Source organism: Silurus aristotelis (assembly GCF_946808225.1).
Source record: "Silurus aristotelis genome assembly, chromosome: 20".
NCBI classification, from domain to species: Eukaryota; Metazoa; Chordata; class Actinopteri; order Siluriformes; family Siluridae; genus Silurus; species Silurus aristotelis.
In genome coordinates, this window is record NC_139593.1 from 3,330,461 (window position 1) to 3,351,804 (window position 21,344).

General features: G+C 41.6%; 2 protein-coding genes across 2 annotated transcripts in view; both read right to left on the reverse strand.

Annotated features, from left to right (window-relative positions):
* The window catches only part of LOC310715878 (complement C3-like), a 79,004-nt gene that overhangs the window by 56,279 nt on the left and 1,381 nt on the right, over nt 1–21,344 (reverse strand). The gene's annotated exons all lie outside the window — the stretch shown is intronic.
* LOC310715597 (complement C3-like) lies at nt 472–20,283 on the reverse strand (the record flags this gene model as incomplete). The annotated part of the gene is made up of 20 exons (XM_083522111.1): nt 20,158–20,283; nt 19,884–19,966; nt 19,693–19,780; nt 19,172–19,274; nt 18,496–18,616; nt 18,238–18,353; nt 17,870–18,025; nt 17,191–17,388; nt 16,822–17,004; nt 16,534–16,689; nt 15,617–15,746; nt 9,644–9,706; nt 6,848–7,039; nt 5,598–5,718; nt 5,412–5,503; nt 3,862–3,948; nt 2,868–3,156; nt 1,168–1,327; nt 1,059–1,071; nt 472–644 (listed from the first exon to the last, which is right to left on the reverse strand). The coding sequence occupies exons 3-20, from the start codon at nt 19,728–19,730 to the stop codon at nt 472–474; spliced, it is 2,391 nt and encodes a 796-aa protein (XP_083378237.1). The 5' UTR covers nt 19,731–19,780; nt 19,884–19,966; nt 20,158–20,283.

Sequence of the window (21,344 nt, forward strand, 5' to 3'; positions counted from 1 at the left end):
AGTAGTAATAATATAATATAATAATATAATTATTATTCATATAATTTCTACAGTACAGTTGTTTTTAAGGGTATAAAGAGTAATTTTGAATGAAAATGACCTTCTGTGTATGTGTAAGTTGTAAGTTTCTGCTGTCGAAAATCCATTTGACGGGACGATGTCTTTCACTCATGCTCACTTCCACCATCAAGTCTACATTCTTTCGATGGCTTACTTGCTTATAGTACTCAGCCACTGCTTGGAATACCATGATGGTGGCCTAGTTGACAGGTAAAACCAGAGATGATTTGGTACAACCTCAGATTGATTCGATTGCAACTCGATTACATTGTAACTTTTATTAGAAACTCTACATAAACTGTGAAATGCATGACCCCAGACATGTTACAGATTCAGACAAAACACAAAGCATTGCTTCAAATCAGTTTAAATTATAAATAAACAAGAGCATATTCATTAAAACATGTCTGGTCAACCAACCTGAGTGGTGCCGTGACCTCCATAATTAATACTTTGCCTATTTAGCCATCTAACAGCTTTTCCTGCTGCATCAAATTCCTTTGCTTTTACCAGAGCCAGCAAGGCATATGCTGTCGCTTCCACAGAGAAGAACTGTCCTCCAGGAACCTGCCAGTAAGAACCATCTGTGCACAAGAAATATAAAGAAATTCAAATGTGCTCCTTAACAGGTTAATTTTTATAGAAATGTAAGAGTTCCTGACCTTCAGAGGAAGCCTGCAGCAGGCGATCTTTGTTGAACTTGCCAGCTTTCGCCAAGGCATAGGAAGTCATCGCAATTGCATATGGATTGTTCAAGGATGGGAGCCTTCTTTCCAAATAATTTAGGGCCTTGCTGAAAGACTCTGAAAGACTCTAAATTAATAGAGAAAGCCAAATATTATACAAAAGCTGGTCCACATGTTTCAGACTAATAAGCTGTTATGCAGAAATATAATGCGGCGTAAGTTGACATACGCTAACATACGTGGCACACAGATGGTTTCCTTCTTGCAAAGCAATCAAGACAAATGCTGTCAGAGATGCATCAGAATCCTTACCTCGCACATCACCCTGGAATCGCAGAAGAATCACACAGATTTCACATAAAAAGTAGATTTGTGGTTTCTTCTAGATTTCATACAGAAAACAAATTTAATTCACACTTACAACTATCTCTAAATGGACCACTGGGGAGCTTTCTTTAAATGTGCCATCTGGCATCTGTGCATTCAGAATCAACCATTTGATGGCGCTGCACAGAACATTTTCATCTATGCTTATATAGTCACTGGCCATAGCAAAGACTTTCACCACGTATGCTGTCAACCTTTACCACAGAAAAAAAACAAGCAGTCAAGAAATCACCTGAGATCAAATGTTGCTTAGAAAACCTGTCAATTACACAAAATTTGATTGGTCTCTTTTACCATGTGCTGCTAGGTCTCGTTAAAAATGACGCATAAGATCCATCATCTTTACGAAATTTAAGCTCTTGTAGATATCCTAAGTGAGGGAGAGAAAGATCATCATCTTTGTCCACTCTTCAATTTTATTAAAAGCAAATTAAAAGCTCAAATCTAAATGCATCATCTCTTCTGTTGATCTAAACTGCATTAGAGGACCAGGACTGATCGTACTCTGTGAAGTATGGAGGAATTAATGTAAGGAAGGAGGAAAAGAAGAAGGCCAAGGAGAAAGTTTATGGATGTGGTGAGGGAAGACATGCAGGTAGTTGGGTTGAAAGAGGCAGATGTAGAGGACAGGGGGGTATGGAGACGGATGATCCGCTGTGGCGACCCCTAATGGGAGCAGCCAAAGGAAGAAGAAGAAGCTCTGTCAACAAACTTTACACCTCTGAATTTCTCATGAACATAATAACATCTTAATAAGCAAAATAGCCTATTACTGTTTTTTCTTTAAAAATTTTAGATTTGTGTCCTGACTACACCTAAAAATGTGCATTATGGATTTTAAAAAGATTCTTCTCACCTGTTTTAATGTGTTGGATAGCTTCATTACGTTTGTGCAGGCCGACTGCCTCCCACTGATTAGTGGTGTCTAAGTAGTGTGTGGCAGTAAGGGGCAATGTCATAGAGATCATGACTTGATCCCCACTACCAATAGGCTTTACGATCAGGCGCCCCATGAAGTCTCCACTGATGACCTGCTTGATTGTCTGACTCACCTGCTGACCTGTTGAATAGTAAGATGGTTAGCATGATGGGTACGCAAGTAACAACTGTTTACTGTCTACTTTTGGCTCTTCAAAAAAGAGGGTATCAGGCAAAAGAATACAACTAGAATTATGGAAGTGATTGTTTACACCTGCTTTCAGTTTAATTCCATTAGAATTAAAAGGAGCTTTATTGCACAGTATGTTTGCACTTACAAGGAATTTGTGTTGGTATCTGAAGCTTGCAGTGGAAAATTTTAAGTAAAATGCCAAAAAAAAGCAAAAAAAGAAAGATTTAGATATGTAAAAATTGCATTGCACATATGTTGTATTTTTTTGCACAGTGAGGAGAGCATTATGTGTTCATGAGGTTGATTGCCTGGGGAAGAAACTTCTTGTGCCTGCTGTCTTGGTACTTGGTGCTCTGTAGCATCGGTCAGATGGCACAAGTAAAAAAAAACATATGATTTAAATTTAAACGATCCAGGGTGAATTCAAGGGCCTTTTTTCTCATTCTGGATATGTTCCTGTTGAGTGGGCAGGGGTACTCTGTAGTATTCTGATGTCTGATTGTGTAGCTGAGCCAAACCAGACGGTTATCAAAGTGCACTGGACAGATTTGATGATAGCTGAGTAGAACTGTTTGAGCCGCTTCTGTGGCAGGTTTAACTTCCTCAGCTGGCGAAGGAATTACATCCTCTGTTGGGCCTTTTTAACAATGTAGTCGATGTGATTGTCCCACTTCAGGTCCTGAGAGATGGTGGTTCCCAGGAACCTGAATGACTCCACTGCTGCCACAGTGCTGTTCATGATGGTTAGTGGGGGGAGTGCAGGGGGGTTTCTCCAGAAATCCACAATCATCTCCACTGTTTTTAGCGTATTAAGCTCAAGGTTATGAGTGCACCAGACAGCCAGCTGCAGAACCTCGCTTCTATATGCAGTATTATCATCATCTCTGAAGAAGCCGATGACTGTAGTGTCATCTACAAACATTAGGAGCTTGACAGAGGGGTCTGTAGAGGTGCAGTCGTTGGTGTACAGTTGAACGCCATACTGAAGTACACAAACAGGATCCTCCCATAAGTCCCCAGGTTGTCCAGATGAAGTGCAGTCCCATGTTCACTGCATCATCTACAAACCTGTTTCCTTGGTAAGCAAACTGCAGGGGGTACAGCAAGGGTCCACTGATATCCTTCAGAATAGCCAACATAAGTCTCTCAAATCACCAAGATGGTGGTCCAAGATGGCGGTGCAGCAGTAGCTCGCAGCAGCCACGCCGGACTCAAAATGGTGCTACTTTCAATTTGTAGCCTGTCTTACGTAACATATGGACATCGGAGTAAACAAATAAAACAAATTGTTCTACCAGATTTGGAGTATGTGTGTAGTGCAGTGGGATTTGAAAGCACACAATAACTTTGACTTTGTCTAAAATTAACTCTAATAAATTCTTAGATATTTAATCTTGGTACTGCAGGGTCTGGCCCATTAGTGCTATGCCTTATATACGAAAACCTTTAATTGTCTATGTGGCAGCAGGGGTGTGCCTGAGCGTCGGTTTGTGAATGGAGGGTGAGGCCCGGGGCAGAAATGACACACCTGAGTAGTTTGTCCTGAGTAGTGTTCCTTCCCCTGAACCTTGTGCTCTTCCACAGTTTATAATGGTGTTTCTTTTTCATTTTTCTTACCAGTCACAATGATCTGCGAGTGTGCAGGAGTGTTTGGAACCTGCCCACTTGGAATATCAGTCTTCATCTGTACAGTTTGGATGCCACCTATTAAAAGAAATAGATGAAATGGAAAGCTAAAAAAGTTCAGAATAATTGCTGACATATAAATAAAAAAAAGAGAAAAAGATAAAAAGCAGAAATGAGATGTTTGCTGCTGAGTTTATATAAAATATAGAAAATCTCACCAGGAAATTGAGAGGGTTTCAATTCCAAATTGGTTTCTAAGTGTTCAGTTAGCATACCCTCAGGCTTAGCAAGAAAAACAGAAAATTTTAGGCATAATACTGTTAGACTTTATGTTTATTTAATTACAGTATTTGATTTGGCAACAAATACAGCTTGTTAAGTGTTGTCTGGATTGATCACTGATATATAATTAGTTGATACTCACCATTACCCTCAGGGTTTTCCTTACTCCATCATAAGATGATGCACTTGCAGCTTTCACCTCTATATGGAGGTCTCCTATTTTCAAGGGAATTATCAGAAATGAGACAGATCTGCTGGATTCGGGGTCAATGTTAACTATGGAATGGTATTTCTTTTTGTTGGCCATGCTGCAAATTTGCTCCGTCTCAAATAATTCCAAACGCACCTGTTAGGCACAATAAGTAAGACAGTCTATGTCTTTAACATCAATACAAAACAGGAATGGTAGTTTATTATGATTCTGCCATTAGTGGTAAAATTAAAACTATTTCAGTGGCTGTGGTTTTAGAGCCTGTCTAAGGAGGACCAAGCATCAATTCCATTTGTATAGTGCTTTTAACAATAGACATTGTCTCAAATCAGCTTTACACAGATAAAGCAGTAATAAGCCATGTGTACTTTTGTTCCCTATAATTGTAAGCTTGTCCCTAATGAGCAATCCAGAGTTTACAGAAAATGCTAATTCATCTCAGGACACATGTGAGCAATTTATCATAATCAATCATCCTTCCAGACCAACCCCAGCCATTAGGGTTGCACAAGCCAGTGCACTCTTAGTGCTGGTCCTAAGCCCAGATAAATGGGGAGGGTTGCATTAGGAAGGGCATCCAGCGTAAAAACATGTGCCAAATCAAACATGCGGATCATGAATATGGATGATCCGCTGTGGCGACCCCTAATGGGAGAAGCCGAAAGAAAGTAATCATCCTTCCAGAAATGTTATCATGAGATAGGAAAAAACAAAAGAAACCACATAACTTCACAGTGTTGTTGTACACTACAAATATTTAAATGTAAATAAGTGTAAAAAACTACCTTCTGTAGCCTATTGGAGAAGTTATACAGAATTGCTTTGATTTCAACTTGTTCCTTGTGTATTGCTGAATAAGGTAACTTGAGATCCACAAAGAAATCCTTTACCACAGTTATTTCATAGGGATCAGCCACACAGATACCTACAAGGATAGATAAATAAATCTGTGTAAATATTTGCAGTTATATGCCAGTTCTAACAGGGGCCTAGTTCAGACATTATATCTCAAGATATTTTCATCATGAGAAATGGATGTGACCCTGACCGTGGGTCTTGGACAGACTGATGGCTAGGATTTGCCATGTTGTAATAGAGTCTTTTAGATAGTTTGTGTCCATTGTGAGAGTTGTTGTGGTACTAAAAAAAAAAAGTGAAACAGCAGAGTTAGATCAGTGATCATATTAAGATCCAGAATGCTAGACTAAATAATCTCGTGGACTGTTTCATTTACCATGGTTTGTTTCCCGGGCAGGCTGGCAGGCTTATATCCTCCCAAAACCAGCTCTCGGGGAACTGCGTCCGGGTGAAAAAGCTTATAAAGTCATCCTCATAATAATTATCATCATTATCACCTAGACAAATAGGGATTTGTAAATTACACCTCAGCAAGATCAAAGAGCCAAAAATTAGCTGGTCAGGAAATAAAGAATTCAGCTTAGATATCTTAAAATATTGTAATAAAATATTTGCTGGTGTAGATCTCTTTCCCTTTACATTACAGTCAGGTAAAATAAAGTAAAAGGTGATTTGATTCATTTTAATGGTACCAATGAATAGTTTTTCCTTCCACATTTAATGTCAATTTGCAACTATTGTCATTACACTTTACTATTGTGGCACTATTTGTGAAGGGTGTTTGTTATATTTGTTATTATCTCTTTTGGTGAAACACTAGATTATAAAAAAATATATGTGAAGATACATTTAGAAAAAAAAAATAGAATTAATTCCCAATGATGTCATTTATCATTTAATGAAATATATGGCATATTGCATGCATTTGCCCAAATAAGATAATAAATAATAATTAGTGGTCGACTGATTTATCGCCCCGGCCAGTATATCGGCTAATAAATCTTTTAATTTGGCCAACATTGTTCAAAACATATTATGACATCATATTGTGCATTAGCGCTTCTTTTTTAAGACAAATCAGTCAAATCTGAAGACGGCTTCTGACAGAGTGTAAAATGACCAATTTCCATTTACTTACTAACATGACGCTATGTTGTGTCACATACAATCCACAACAGTTACTGTGAAGTCAAACAGTCCCAGGGGATGTCAGATCAGATGTCCGGTGTGGGACACACATGTGAAATGCATGTCTTCATAAATAACTAAAATCCCATGACTCAGATATGCACGTTGTTTTAGGTTTTTTTTTTTGAACAAGACGCCGTTCTAGCAAACCCACATCGAGTTTGCTTTCTCAATATTGGCATCAGCCTTCGAAATCCCATATACCAACCAACAATATTAAGGAACTTCATAAGCGGCTAAACAATTGCAATGGTTTCCTTTAATCTGTTTTACAGTTTTATGTTAGCAATCACATTCTGGCCAAAACAATTATTTGCCTGGACAACCAAAACATGGCAGAATATATAGACGAGATTATATAAATATGTTTATAAATGCTTGTGTGCTTAAAAAACTTTCACAAATCAAGAAAAAACAAAGAACATTGCTGGTTCTTACTTCTAGCCAGACGCACCAGAGGTCTTTGCTTATCCTTGTGGGACCGAATCTCCGTACAGCAATCCAGAAAGGCCTTGACACACTCTGAATCTTCCATAATAAACGTAGATCTCTGTTCACATGTGTAATCCAGCCTGGTCTGCCTAATTCCATCTGCACAGCATTTCTTTAGATCTTTGGCAAATTTACCAACTACAGAACGAGAGCATAAATAAAAATTTTAAATGAGCAGGTCCATCCAAGATTTTTCAAAGAAAAATGTATTTCATTTGTGAATTACCTAGTTTATTGCATATAATTAAAATAATAACTATTAATGTAACAAAAACAATAAAAGACTGAGTGTTTAAAAATGTTTTGTGTGTGTGTGTGTGTGTGTGTGTGTGTGTGTGTGTGTGTGTGTGTGTGTGTGTGTGTGTGTGTGTATGTTTGTGTGCGTGAAGAAATGCTGTAAAGTAAGAATGTTTCAAAAATAAATATTTGAATGATTTTTTTTTTCTTATTAATTTACAAAATGCAAATGACCGAACAAAAGAAAATCTACATCAAATTAATATTTGGTGTGAGCAGCCTTTGGCTTCAAAACAGCATCTGTTCTTAGACTTGCATGCATAAGAGAAGAACACAGAGTCCTGAAAGAAATAGTTTTGTCCCTGATCTCACCATAACTGAGTCTGTCTGTGATTACATGAAATAACAGAAAGATTTAAGGGGGAACCTACATCCACATAAGATCTATTTTTAGTTCTCCAAGATGATTGGAACAACCTACTTGCAAAATTCCTTCAGAAACTGTGTGCAAGTGTACCCAGAAGAATTAATGCTGTTTTGCAGGCAAAGGCAATATTTTACAGTTCTCAAAATATTTATTAGGAATCATGTAAATAAATGTAATCTTAAGGCACAACTTATAACTATATATATACTGTATATATATATATATATATACAGTGGGTACGGAAAGTATTCAGACCCCCTTAAATTTTTCACTTTTTGTTATATTTCAGCCATTTGCTAAAATTATTTAAGTTCATTTCTTTTCCTCATGAATGTACACACAGCTCCCCATACTGACAGAAAAACACAGAATTGTTGACCTTTTTGCAGATTTATTAAAAAAGAAAAACTGAAATATCACATGGTCCTAAGTATTCAGACCCTTTGCTGTGACACTCATATATTTAACTCAGGTTCTCTCCATTTCTTCTGATCATCCTTAAAATGGTTCTACACCTTCATTTGAGTCCAGAAATTTTTGATTATACTGATTGGACTTGACTAGGAAAGCCACACACCTGTTTATATAAGACCTTACAAATCACAATGCATGTCAGAGCAAATGAGAATCATTAAGGTAAAAGGAACTGCCTGAAGAGCTCAGAGACAGAATTGTGGCAAGGCACAGATCTGGCCAAGGTTCCAAAAAATTTTTTGCTGCACTTAAGGTTCCTAAGAGCACAGTGGCCTCCATAATCCTCAAATGGAAGACGTTTGGGACGACCAGAACCATTCCTAGAGCTGGCCGACCGGCCAAACTGAGCTATCGGGGGAGAAGAGCCTTGGTGAGAGAGGTAAAGAAGAACCCAAAGATCACTGTGGCTGAGCTCCAGAGATGCAGTCGGGAGATGGAAGAAAGTCGTAGAAAGTCAACCATCACTGCAGCCCTTCACCAGTGGGGCTTTATAGCAGAGTGGCCCGACGGAAGCCTCTCCTCAGTGCAGGACACATGGAAACCCGCATGGAGTTCTCCAAGATGGTGAGAAATAAGATTCTCTGGTCTGATGAGACCAAGATAGATCTTTTTGGCCTTAATTCTAAGCGGTATGTGTGGAGAAAACCAGGCACTGCTCATCACCTGTCCAGTACAGTCTCAACAATGAAGCATGGTGGTGGCAGCATCATGCTGTGGGGGTGTTTTTCAGCTGCAGGGACAGGACGACTGGTTGCAATGAAGGGAAAGATGAATGCAGCCAAGCACAGGGATATCCTGGACGAAAACCTTCTCCAGAGTGCTTTGGACCTCAGACTGGGCTGAAGGTTTACCTTCCAACAAGACAATGACCCCAAGCACACAGCTAAAATAACGATGGAGTGGCTTCACAACAACTCTGTGACTGTTCTTGAATGGCCCAGCCAGAGCAATGACTTAAACCCAATTGAGCATCTCTGGAGAGACCTAAAAATAGCTGTCCACCAACGTTTACCGTCCAACCTGACAGAACTGGAGAGAATCTGCAAGGAGGATCGGCAGAGGATCCCTGAATCCAGGTGTGAAAGACTTGTTGCATCTTTCCCAAAAAGACTCATGGCTGTATTAGATCAAAAGGGGGCTTCTACTAAATACTGAGCAAAGGGTCTGAATACTTAGGACCATGTGATATTTTAGTTTTTCTTTTTTAATAAATCTGCAACAGTGTCAACAATTCTGTGTTTTTCTGTCAATATAGGGTGCTATGTGTACATTAATGAGAAAAAGAAATGAACTTAAATGATTTTAGCAAATGGCTGCAAAATAAAAAATAGTGAAAAATTTAAGGGGGTCTGAATACTTTCCGTACCCACTGTATATATATATATATATATATATATATATATATATATATATATATATATATATATATATGTACACACATATATATATATATATATATATATATATATATATATATATGTACACACATATATATATATATATATATATATATATATATATATATATATATATATATATATATATATATATATATATATATATATATATACTACTTCATTACTTAATAAAGTCCAGCTTTTTACCCAATGTTTGGTTGATTTGTAGCTCCCTCCGTTTTCTCTTTGGTGGGGTAGGACATTGAATATCTATAAAAAATAAATAATAAAAATAAATTAATTAATAATAATAAATTATACATATATTCATTCATTCATTCATTCATTCATTTTCTCCCGCTTATCCGTAATTCGGGTCGCGGGGGCAGCAGTCTAAGCAGACCCCCGCCTTCGACTGCTGCCCAATCCTCACAGCACCGTCCCTTACGGTCCCTCCTGCAGGTGGTGAGCCCACGGGAAGTTATACATATATATATATATATATATTTATTTATTATTAGTGAAACCAAACATAACACAGTGCATTAAGACAAAGTGATTTTGGTGGTTTAAATTATGTAAATCATCAAAACACCAAATGGAACTTTTGCTGTTTCCACACGGACGGTTTTAATTGCCGGATGTGTGCATCATGGCGGATTTTGATGTTTAGAAAAAACAAATGTTTATTGAGAAACAAACAAAAAAAATGTCGCTGGAGTTTAATTATTGATTTATTTTTAATCCGAGTATAGAAATGATGCGAATAAATGTGTGCTGCATTAAAGGTTTGAAATTTGCCTCTTTTATATTTATTTATTTATCTTTTTAATAAAAATGGTCCAACAGAACTGCGGGATGCATTTATTACGCGTTAATAAAAATAGTGGTGAGTTGACTGCTTTATTGTTTTTTGTTTTTTAAAAAGTAGTAAGTCACCGTCAAAATCGTCTCTAGGTTACGACCGTAACCATAGTTCCCCGAGGGAACGAGACGCTGCGTCGAAAAGCTATGGGAACGCCCCTGCGTGACCACGCTCTGAACCACGTGTGTAATCTGACCAATAGGCGTTTGGTACGTGACGTCATCAGCGGGCGACGTCGCGTAAACAGGAAGCTACAAATGGCTGTGAGATAGACCAGCGGACCAGGCCGTAGAGGCCGCAACACTCCGGGTGGAGTGAGCTCGAACCCCGAGCGGTGCGGGGAGGCCAGAGGACTCGTGAGCCGACACAATCGCATCCACAACCCATCTGCTCAAAGTCTGCTTATTGGCCGGGAAACCTTTCCTGTTCGGGCCATAGCAGACCAGCAGCTGCTCGACCTCCTCCACGGACTCGTCCTGCGGAGGAAAGTGTCCAGTGCTCGCACTGGACACAGCTGGTGCTGTCGCTCCTGTTCGGGGGCTGCATACGGAGGAGGGCAGAATGCCTGCAAGACGACAGGACGTGAGGGAGCCGAAGGCACCTTAGGCACGTACCCAGGTTTCGGGTAGAGGAACGCTCTGGTCATGCCAGGGGCAAACACCAGGCGGGACGGGGCCACAGACAGAGCCTGCAGATCCCCGATCCTCTTCAGGGAGGAAACCGCCAAGAGGAAGGTGGTCTTGACCGACCAAAACCTAAGGGCCACATCGGCTAACGGCTCGAAGGGGGGCTCAGACAGAGCCACCAGCACAACAGCCAGATCCCAGACAGGCACTCTGGGTCGTGTCCCGGGCCTCAGTCTCCGGGTGCCGCGGAGGAAACGTGTCACCAGTGGGTGCCTGCCCAGCGACTGCCCCGCAGGCGGGGTGCCATAAGCCGCGATGGCGGACACGTAAACCTTGAGGGTCAAAGGAGACAACCCTGCGGCAAACTGTTCCTGCAAAAACTCCAGAACTGAACCGACTGGGCAGTTAACCGGGTCCAAACCACGGTACACACACCATGACCCGAACAGTCGCCACCGTGCAGCATACGACCTCCTCGTAGAGGGAGCCCTGGAGTGGAGAAGGGTGCCAACTACCTCGGTAGAGAGACCAGCCGCTACGAACTGTGCCCCCTCAGGGTGCCTCACAGTGAGTGGCGGCGAGGATGACCTCAACCCGAGCAGGCGACAACCGTGCCTGCATCCTGGCCGCATCCCACACCACGCCCAAAAAGGTGGTTCTCTGTGCCGGAGAAAGCACGCTCTTGCCGGCGTTCAGCCGAAACCTGAGCACCTTCATGTGGGCGAGGACGACATCTCGATGCCGAATCGCCTGACGCTCAGAATGAGCCAGGATCAACCAATCGTCGATGTAATTCAAAATGCGGATGCACTGGAGCCGCAACGGGGCCAGTGCTGCATCGACGCACTTTGTGAAGGTGCGGGGCGAGAGTGCCAGGCCGAACGGGAGGACCCGATATTGGTATGCCACGCCCCCGAAGGCAAACCCCAGGAACCTCCTGTGCGCAGGAAGGATGGCGACGTGAAAGTACGCGTCCTTTAGATCTATCGTGACTAACTTGTCCCCGGACCTGATCTGAGTCACGACCCCCTTGAGGGTGAGCATTCTGAACCTGAGCCTCCTGAGAGAGCAGTTCAAGGAGCGAAGATCCAGAATGGGACGCAACCCGCCATCCTTCTTTGGAACGACGAAGTACGGGCTGTAGAAGCCTGACTTTTGAACCGAGGGGGGAACCACCCAGGAGTGTGCGCACTTCCTGTTCCAGGACCAGAGCCTGCTCGGGTCCCACCAGGGTGGGACACATCCTGTTGAAACGGGGAGGAGAGGACTCGAACTGGAACCCGTAACCGCCCTCTATGGTCCGCAGGACCCACCTGGAGACTTCTGGCAGCCCCTCCCATGCCGCCAGAAAGTTCCTTAGGGGGACCAGCCCCTCGGGGCTGACCTCTGACCCACTCAGAGCAGCTGGGGCGGAGCCCTGCAGCTGATGACACCTCGTGAGAGGCGGCGGGTCTCCCCCATCCGTACCGAGACTCTGGGCGAAAGTGGAGGGAGATGCCCGCTGGAGGGAGGCCGTGCTCTGAAGCACATCCTGTGGCAGAGTCAACGGCCCGCCCCCCTGGTGGTGTGGGGGAGGGATGGGCACCGTAGCGAGAGGTGTGCACCGTCCCCTCGACTGAAGATCGTCAGGATTTCCGCACCACACCCCGTTTGCTGGAGGCGAGGGTGACCCTCAGGTCAGCCCACTCCTTCTTGGGCCCAGAGCGACGCCTCGGACCCTTAGGCCCTGCACGCGGAGACCGGGTGGCAACGCTCTGTTTCTGGGCTTCGCGGTGCCCAGAGGGACCGGGCTGGGGCTGCCGCTGACCAGCCCCACGCGATCGGCGAGGGAGGTACTGCTGAAACGCAGCCGACTTCTTCTTAGACTCCTGAAACCTGTTCACGACCGCCATTACCGCGTCGCCAAACAGGCCAGGAGGAGCCATCGGTGCGTTCAAGAGCACAGCTCGATCCTTGTCCGGGAGGTCGGACAAGGTGAGCCACAGATGCCTCTCTGTGGCCACCAGGGCCGCCATGGACCGACCAACGGCCCGCGCCGTGTGCTTCGTGGCCCGTAGGGTTAAGTCGGCAGCGCGACGCAACTCTTTAATGTCAGAGGCCCCAGAGCTAAGTCCCTCATCCAAATCACATAGCAGGTCAGCCTGGTATGCCTGCAACACACCCATGGTGTGGAGACATCCCGCAGCCTGACCTGCTGATGCGTAAGCCCTCCCCACCAAAGCCGATGTAGCACGTAGCGGCTTAGTAGGGAACACCGGAGCCTTAAGCAACGAAGCCACGCCAGGAGAGAGATAGCTGGCTAGCGAGTGGCGAGACGAAGAACGCGCTGAGTACGGGGTCTCCCAGGAACTGGACACCTCGGCGTGCAGATCGGGGAAGAACGGCAGGCCCCGGCGCTGAGGAAGCGACACAGGACGCAGAAAGCGCTTATCCAGCTTACTGGGTGCGCGCTGTTTCTGCTGCTCCACCGGCCAAGCTAGATCCAGCTTAGCAACGGCTCGTGTCACGACCTCGAGGAGTTCCTCGTACAGCACAGGCTGCGAGGACTCCACGGGCTCGCTAGCATCCATCACCTTACCTTCCTCGGAGAGAGAGACATGTAATGCCGCGCTGCTCGTACCGGGAGAAGAAGCAGCCATCGGGCCTGCTTCTCCGATAGAGCCGAAGCTCAATTCAGCCGACAAAGCTGAAGCGGACTCATCCGACTCCAAACCCCCCCCCTAAATCGGCCTGCGAGCCCCACGAGCGCCGGCGCCGCTTCGCCTCGGCGAAGCTCGAGTTCCTGAAGGGGAAATGTGTTTGCCATTAGGGGTGTGTTACGGCAGTGACTACATTTACATTTGCGGCATTTGGCAGACGCCCTTATCCAGAGCGACTTACAACTGAGCAGGGGAGGGTTTTAGAGCTTTGCTCAAGGGCCCAGCAGTGGCAGTTTGGTGGTGGTGGGATTTGAACCTGTGAGCTTCTGATCCAAAGCCCAATGCCTTAACCACTGAGCTACCACCTCCCTACTACGCATAGAAAACGGGAGTAACTCCATTCTGCTTTAATGAATTTCAGAACACAAACAATACTTGAGTCAAGGTACGAACCATATGCGTGTGTAATTCGTACTGCGGGTAGAATCCAGAATGCGGGTAAAATCCATAAAGCAAGTATAATCCGAAGACAAGGAACAAGGAGCATGAACCAGCGGGGAATGCTGGCGGTCAGGAATCCGGTATATCACTGTAGCAACTTAATAGGACTGACAGTGAGTGGGGTGGATCCTGGACCTTTCAAAGGGGAAAGGTAACAAGGAACAGGTGCTGCCGATTAGAGCAGGGAGAGGCAACGTGAGAGCCTTTGAGGGGGGTGTGGCAGGTGGATCCCTGACAGGGTTCTCATGTGTGTGTCACGATGAGCACAATTTCAGAATCCATTATTGAAGTTACGAACTTTACTCATCCCCCTGTTACATTTGTATTGCAGGTGCACACTGAGAGCATTAGCTGTGGTTTTTTATCCTGTTTTTAAATTGCTGATTCACCTGATTGTTTATGCACCTGAGTGTTTCCAATGCCTGTGGATGTTGCTGTTTTGAACAGCTGAGTTGCTGAAAGTTTTAAGACTAATCTGCTCCGTTAAATTTGTGGAGAAGTATTAGCCACCTTTGATTTTAAGGCTACTGTTTTAAACTAAGACAGCTGTACACTGGTCGTTACGGCTTGCTCATCAGGGATAAAAGCACACCGTTCACCTTGACTGTTGATTTCTGTAAAGCTGCTTTGAAACAATGTCTGTTGTGAAATGGGCTTTAGAAATAAACTTCACTTGACTTGGTTTATTGAAGAAGTTTTAAATGATTATTGATAGCACTGCAATTTTGTTTGACATGTTTGGACAGGTATATATTTTGTATACAGTTTTTTTTTTTTTTTTTTGGTATGCCAAATCTTTGACAGTTTATCTGTCTACATGTGAATGTTGGATCACCTGTAATGTTGAAGTTTAACAGCAGGGAAAAGTGTATTTGCTTCTTTTCTAATAATGTTTTTTTTTTCATTAGCTTTAGGAAACTCAATTTACTGATTTGCTGTGTGATTTGTCCCTGCTGCTAATGTTGGATTTACACAAGTTTCTTTAGATTAAAGATTATTGGTGTGAAATAAATTAGTATTTTTCCGGGAAGTCACATTTTTTGTAAACACATTGTTTAAAAACTTCATTTGGAGTATTTAATTTTATTGTCCTGGGTGGTGAAAGAACCCGGGTGGCATATTTATGCTTCCTTAACATTCTAAGCAAAGGGTTTTATATTTTTACATAAATGTTTTGAAATGAACATTTACAAATGTGCAAAACGTTTTTTTTCTCTGAAATTATATTTAGATTTGATTTGTTATAACTGATGTTGAATTTTTGGTCATTGTTGGTTATTTCAGTTACCCAAAATTATTTAAATGCTACAATTCAATTGTTAATGATAATAACTCGAATAACAATTATTTTCGCTTGCTACTCAGTAAAAAAAAATAAATAAATAAAAATATAACAAATAAAATGTGTGATTATTAAAGCAGTGAGCCTGTGGTAATTTCGGGGAAATTATTGTGGCAAAATTAAGCAGAAAGACTCAAATTAGTGTAAATAAGTGATCAAAATCAGTTTAATTACTCATTAATTCTATTAATAAAATATCTGCTTCACCTGTTCTTTCCTTGGTGCCTCCTGCTTTATCAGACTGAAACAGAAGTCCTGCATCGTAGAAAACCCCCATGCTGTCTTTCCCACTGCCTGCTGTACAGCCCGTGTCATACTTCTCTATAAGGTTCCAGATCTGTTAGTGGAAAAAGAAAGGAATGGTTCTATAATTATGTACAGTATCTATCTCCCAACCTGAATGACTGCTTCTTGATGTCTGAGCAGTGGTGAATAGTAACAAATTACTTTTTAATAATATTTGCATTTCATAGTTTAATAGTATTTGCATTTGGAGAGACTTTTTACTTCAACTTCACTACATTTCAAAGTCGAATATCTTGGTCAGACCACCAATCAGAGTCGAGTGCACACTCTGTTTTGAACTTGTATTGATTGCCGTTTTGTGGCATCTACTCATCACCAACATACAATTCAGCATTAGTTCAACAGCAAGCAGAACATTTAGAAATGATGAAGGAAACTTCTGACTCGAACTCTCCACAACACCCATGGCCTTGTTTGTGTGATTTTTTTGAAGTAGTTAAAAAGAAGGTTTTGGGTTTATGATAATTTTCATATTTAACTCATTATCACTATTCTATTAATAGTCCAGTGTGCTGAGACTAACATTAAAAATCTTTTCACATAAACCAAGTTTATTAAGTAAAGAGTCTTATGACAAAAATGATAATAGGAACATTATAACCATAGTACTTTGGATACATAAGTTCATTTAAAGGCAAATACTTTTGTATTTTTACTCAAGTGAAAGTTTAAAGGGAACATTTTTACTTTTATTGGAGTCAAATTTGACCAATCTCTACTTTACCTTTGTCAACCAATGGTCCTGATTGAACCAAATATAAACATACATGATTAAGATCATAGAATTTGAAACTCTAACAGCTCAGGGTATCACTCACCTTGGACTGTGTGAGTCTGTTCTTATTGAGGAGAAAGACACGCTTATCCACAGCGACCAGACCAACCTTAGCACTCGGATCTCCAGTAACTACCAGATTAAAATTCTCACCAGTCTGGAAAACCTTTTTGGACATTTGCTTTACATCCAGTTTCAGCTACATCCAAGAACAGAACAGAAAACAAATAATATCAGGGCAGAATTAATTGAATCAGCAAATGGAAGCGCCAATGTTTGACGCAAATAAATGTGTTAAATGTAAAAGAAAGTGAGAAGAGAAACTGCCTACCGTTCCCATACACCTGTCCTTTACCTCGACACGGATCGAGTCTGATACAATTTCAGATCCTATGTGGTAATAAGCCACCAGTCGGAATGAGGGAACCAAGTCCCTGGTGATCCTTTCTGACAGAATCATCTGCTCTTTTTTCTTCAACCTCTCTGCTTTCACAATCTGTCCTTTACTAAGAATCTGACAAACAGAAACCCCAGAATGTTCACAAACAAACAATGATTTACTGTAGAAACCAAAGCTTAGGTTAGATTTAAAGTTAAGGCTTAGTGATTAATAATAATAATAATAAAAATAATAATAGTATTGTTGTTGTAAAACTACCAGGCAATATCACCATTCAATGTGTATGTGAAAAACACCAACCAGATAAGTCAAATCTTGTTCTTGAACACTGCTTTGGACATTTAGATGGAATTTTGTCTCATTGTTGATTTCTAGTTCTGTAGAATCAGCACTTATATGTAGGTAATTCCAGGAGCCTGCTTTGGTAGCGTAAGCCTCGGCTATCATCTTGTTCTCAGCTTGTCTTTCAGCTGATATACCTGGGACATCAGTCTTTGCCTGGTTACACAGCACAACCATTTTAGTTGGAATGTTTTAGTTTAATTTGATTTGAATTATGCGTTTAACAATGCACATTCTCACACAGCAGCTTCACAAAAATGAATAGATTGAGAGAATGACAGTTACATTAATATATTTATGGCTAATGGATGAGGTAGAGGTGATGGTGGTGAGGGAAAAACTCCCTCAGAGGACCTGAGAAAGAAATTTTGAGAGAAAACAGACTCCAAATGGAACCTATCTTGATGTGGGTGACACAAACTCTACAGTAATATTTATTGTATTGATGAGTTTAGTCATGTAATAAAGCTGGAAAATGAATTATTTACTAGTGAAGTTGGTTTACCATCTCAACCAGCACAGCCTGTTTAATTATTATTTAAAAAGTACATTAATATTGATGTGTTTCCTTATTATTTCTATTGCTGTGCAATTCATTCGTCACACTATTCGATAAACCATCTCTGATGTTACTTACTGTGATTTCTAAAGAGCTCCATCTTTCGTTGGTGTTCACAGTGACTTTGGCAAAGCCATTACTCCTGGTCCAAGCCCTCACCTCACCTTCCTGCCCTGCTCTGATCACCACACCCACATTTTCAGCAGGGGACTGGTCTGGATTGGTCACATAAACCTTTTCAAATCCAGATCAGATGTACAGAAATTATACAAATAATGCACATCACTCAAAACTGGTGAAATTCTGATCAACTGACATTTAGCAAATTTATGCTAATAACTGTTACATGTTTCAGCAAATACAGAGAAGTCTTGTGTTAAACTAATGTTTGAATGGCTTTGAAAATGAATTATGATTCAAAAACACTTAGGATTATATTTTGTTACCGTGACATCAAAAGGCGTTCCAGGGTGGAAGTATTTGGGTGTTTTCTTGAACTCGATGGTGTACAGTGATTTCACTATTTGAATATTCTCCTTTTCTGCTTTAACCATTTCACTTCCTGGAACATTAATAATAATAAAAAATAAAATAATAAACCAGTAGTAGGGAGAGACATTGAATGATAAAATTTGTAAATATAAAACACCACACACACACACACACACACACACACACACACACACACACTGGCCGACTCTTACCTGTCTGAGTCAAAACACTGGTTGATATGAACAAAGAGCCTCCAACCAGGTCATCAATATTATTGATGGACTGCTGGATCATGGATCTTGTGAGCACTGCACGTCCCACTCCATTAGTGATCTACATACAACATACCACAGGTAAGCATTATAACCTGAATATGAGCGCCTTATTATCCTTTTCTACTGTCTCCTTTTTCATTTCATTTCATTTTCATTTCATCTTCTCCCGCTTATCCGTAATTCGGGTCGCGGGGGCAGCAGTCTAAGTAGATTCCCCAGACACTTCTCTCTGTCCAGGGATCGGGCTGTCAAGGCCCCCGCCTTCGACTGCTGCCCAATCCTCTCAGCACCGGTCCCTTACGGTCCCTCCTGCAGGTGGTGAGCCCACGGGAAGGCGGCCCCACGTCGCTCCGACGTCACGGTCCTTGGTTTATTTTTCTCGTTAGGGTCCCCTGGAGCATAGAGGGTTAAGGGCCTTGCTCAAGGGCCCAAGAGTGGCAGCTTGGCGATACCGGGGCTTGAACCCCCGACCTTTCCGATAGGTAACCCAGCGCCTTAACCGCTGGAGCCACCACTCCCCCTCTGTCTCCTTTTTGTTTCATAAAAAAATTACATTAGATTCATTCATTTCGATTTTGGAGGATGGATCTGCTGGAAAGTGTATGTTCTTTACCGGTGTTCTGCTTAAAGAGCGAGGCAGAGCGATCCTTCTGTCATCTTTCCTCACTTCAAACACCACAAACGCAACACCTTCCACATTTTTTCCAAACAGGTACCTTTACATAAATTACAAAGGTTACATCATTCACATAGCAGGGACAAATAAAATATAAATACATATATTTAACAATTAAACCTTTTTAAAATCTTTTTTTAAATATTAGTTTGTTTTTGTTTTTATAAATAGTTAGACAGATTTTAATTTTTAATACATCTCCAGTGTCAGTGCCTCTCACTAATAGATAAAGGTGTCTAAAGGATAAGGTGTCTGCCAAACACCATAAATGTAAATGCAAATGGAATATGTGTGTGTGTGTGTGTGTGTGTGTGTGTGTGTGTGTGTGTGTGTGTGTGTGTGTGTGTGTGTGTGTGTGTGTGTGTGTGTGTGTGTGTGTGTTATTTACTCCATTTCCATTTATGCTCATTTACTTCTCATCTTTGACATGTTTACTTTACTAACTTATGTATACTTACTTGGCAGTGATTTTCACCTCGAGCTTATCATCATCCATGTAGAAAAAAGGTTTTGACAGATTTAATGCTACCTCAAAGTTTGGAAGCACTGCAAAAAATCAAAAAGGAAAAAAAGGGAAACGCTCATTTTTAAAATGTGTTCAGAAGAACCATTAATGGCGGGTTTGATTTTCAAATTATAATAAACCCACCATATTCTTTAACTTCAAACTGAGCAGTGAAGTTCTTCTGAGGGGTGTTTTTATACTGCACCACTATAGTCCATATCCCAAATCTGTAGAAGAAAGAGAGCGAGAAAGAGAGAGAGAAAGAGAGAGAGACAGAGAGAGAGAGAGAGAGAGAGAGAGAGAGAGAGAGAGAGAGAGAGAGAGAGAGAGAGAGAGAGAGAGAGAGAAAGTTTCACAGCATAACTGATTGATCACAATTTTTCACTTGACATCAGACACCTTTATGCAGGGGACTGACTTGGCGAGTTCGGGGATTTTGTATTCCCCTTTTATGATCGCTTTCCTTGGGTAAATCACTTCTCTTTTGATTGTGAGACCATGAGGATTCTGAGGAAGAAAAGAAAAGAAAAGAGTTTCACCAATAACTTAACCTTTCTATATCTCTTATCTCTGTCTTAACCGTTCTATATTTCAGTAAACATTAAAGAACGAAGATTTTATTTTACTATGACGTCCACATCGATTTCTCTGCGGGAGTCAATGGGTTTCAGGTCAGGAGTCAGTAAGAAGATTCTGTAAAGAACTGGGAAACAAGACATTTAATTGACTTAATTTACACATCAATACCCTGGTCAGTGTAAATACTAGACTGTTATTGGCTGGAAGTTCAGAGAGTTGAACACACAGGTAGTGTGTTCAATATAAATGCGGTCAGGATTTTTGGCTGCTTCTGCCTTTGTCCACTGGGGGTCTAAGAGTGAAAGCTATTTCCCCTCTGATGTTTATTTTCTGTGTCTGTAAACCTAATTATTTCTAACACTGTTCATTCTCCACTGTATATTTCAGATCCCCTTGTGTCTCAGTTTTTAATGTGAATAATCGAATTAAGTTTGCAGAAATACATACGTTTTATTTCATAAAAATGCTCAAAAATTTCAATATTTGGAACTACTTTTTTTTTTTTTACAGATACTATTAACATGTGAACATTGAGGCTTTTATCTCTGAATCCAGTTAATTTTACCTGTTGTTTCAGGTGTGTAGATGCTCTTGTCAGTCTGAACAAATATGTAGCCGGATTGGAAGGACACCAACACCACTTTCTCCAGCAAGCTTGAAGGAAACTGAACCTGAAGATACACGTACTGCTTTTCCAGCGGGTCATCGCTAAAGAAACCCTTATTGTCAGGAATCTAAACCATAGAAAAGTGAGAGAAATCAATATTCTACTCCACACCATCGGAAATCTCTGTGTATTAAGCTTTCACTCTCACTGGACCCCATGCATTTTGTGTCTCGTCCAAACCGTTCCAAGCTGAGCACTGGGGCCCCTCAGGGCTGTGTGCTCAGCTCACTGCTGTTCACTTTGCTGACTCACGACTGTGTAGCACTGTGTAGCAATGACGAGTCAGCATACGGAGAGGAGGTGAAACAGCTAACAGCCTGTTGTAAAGCCAACAACCAGTCTCTGAACTTTGACAAAAC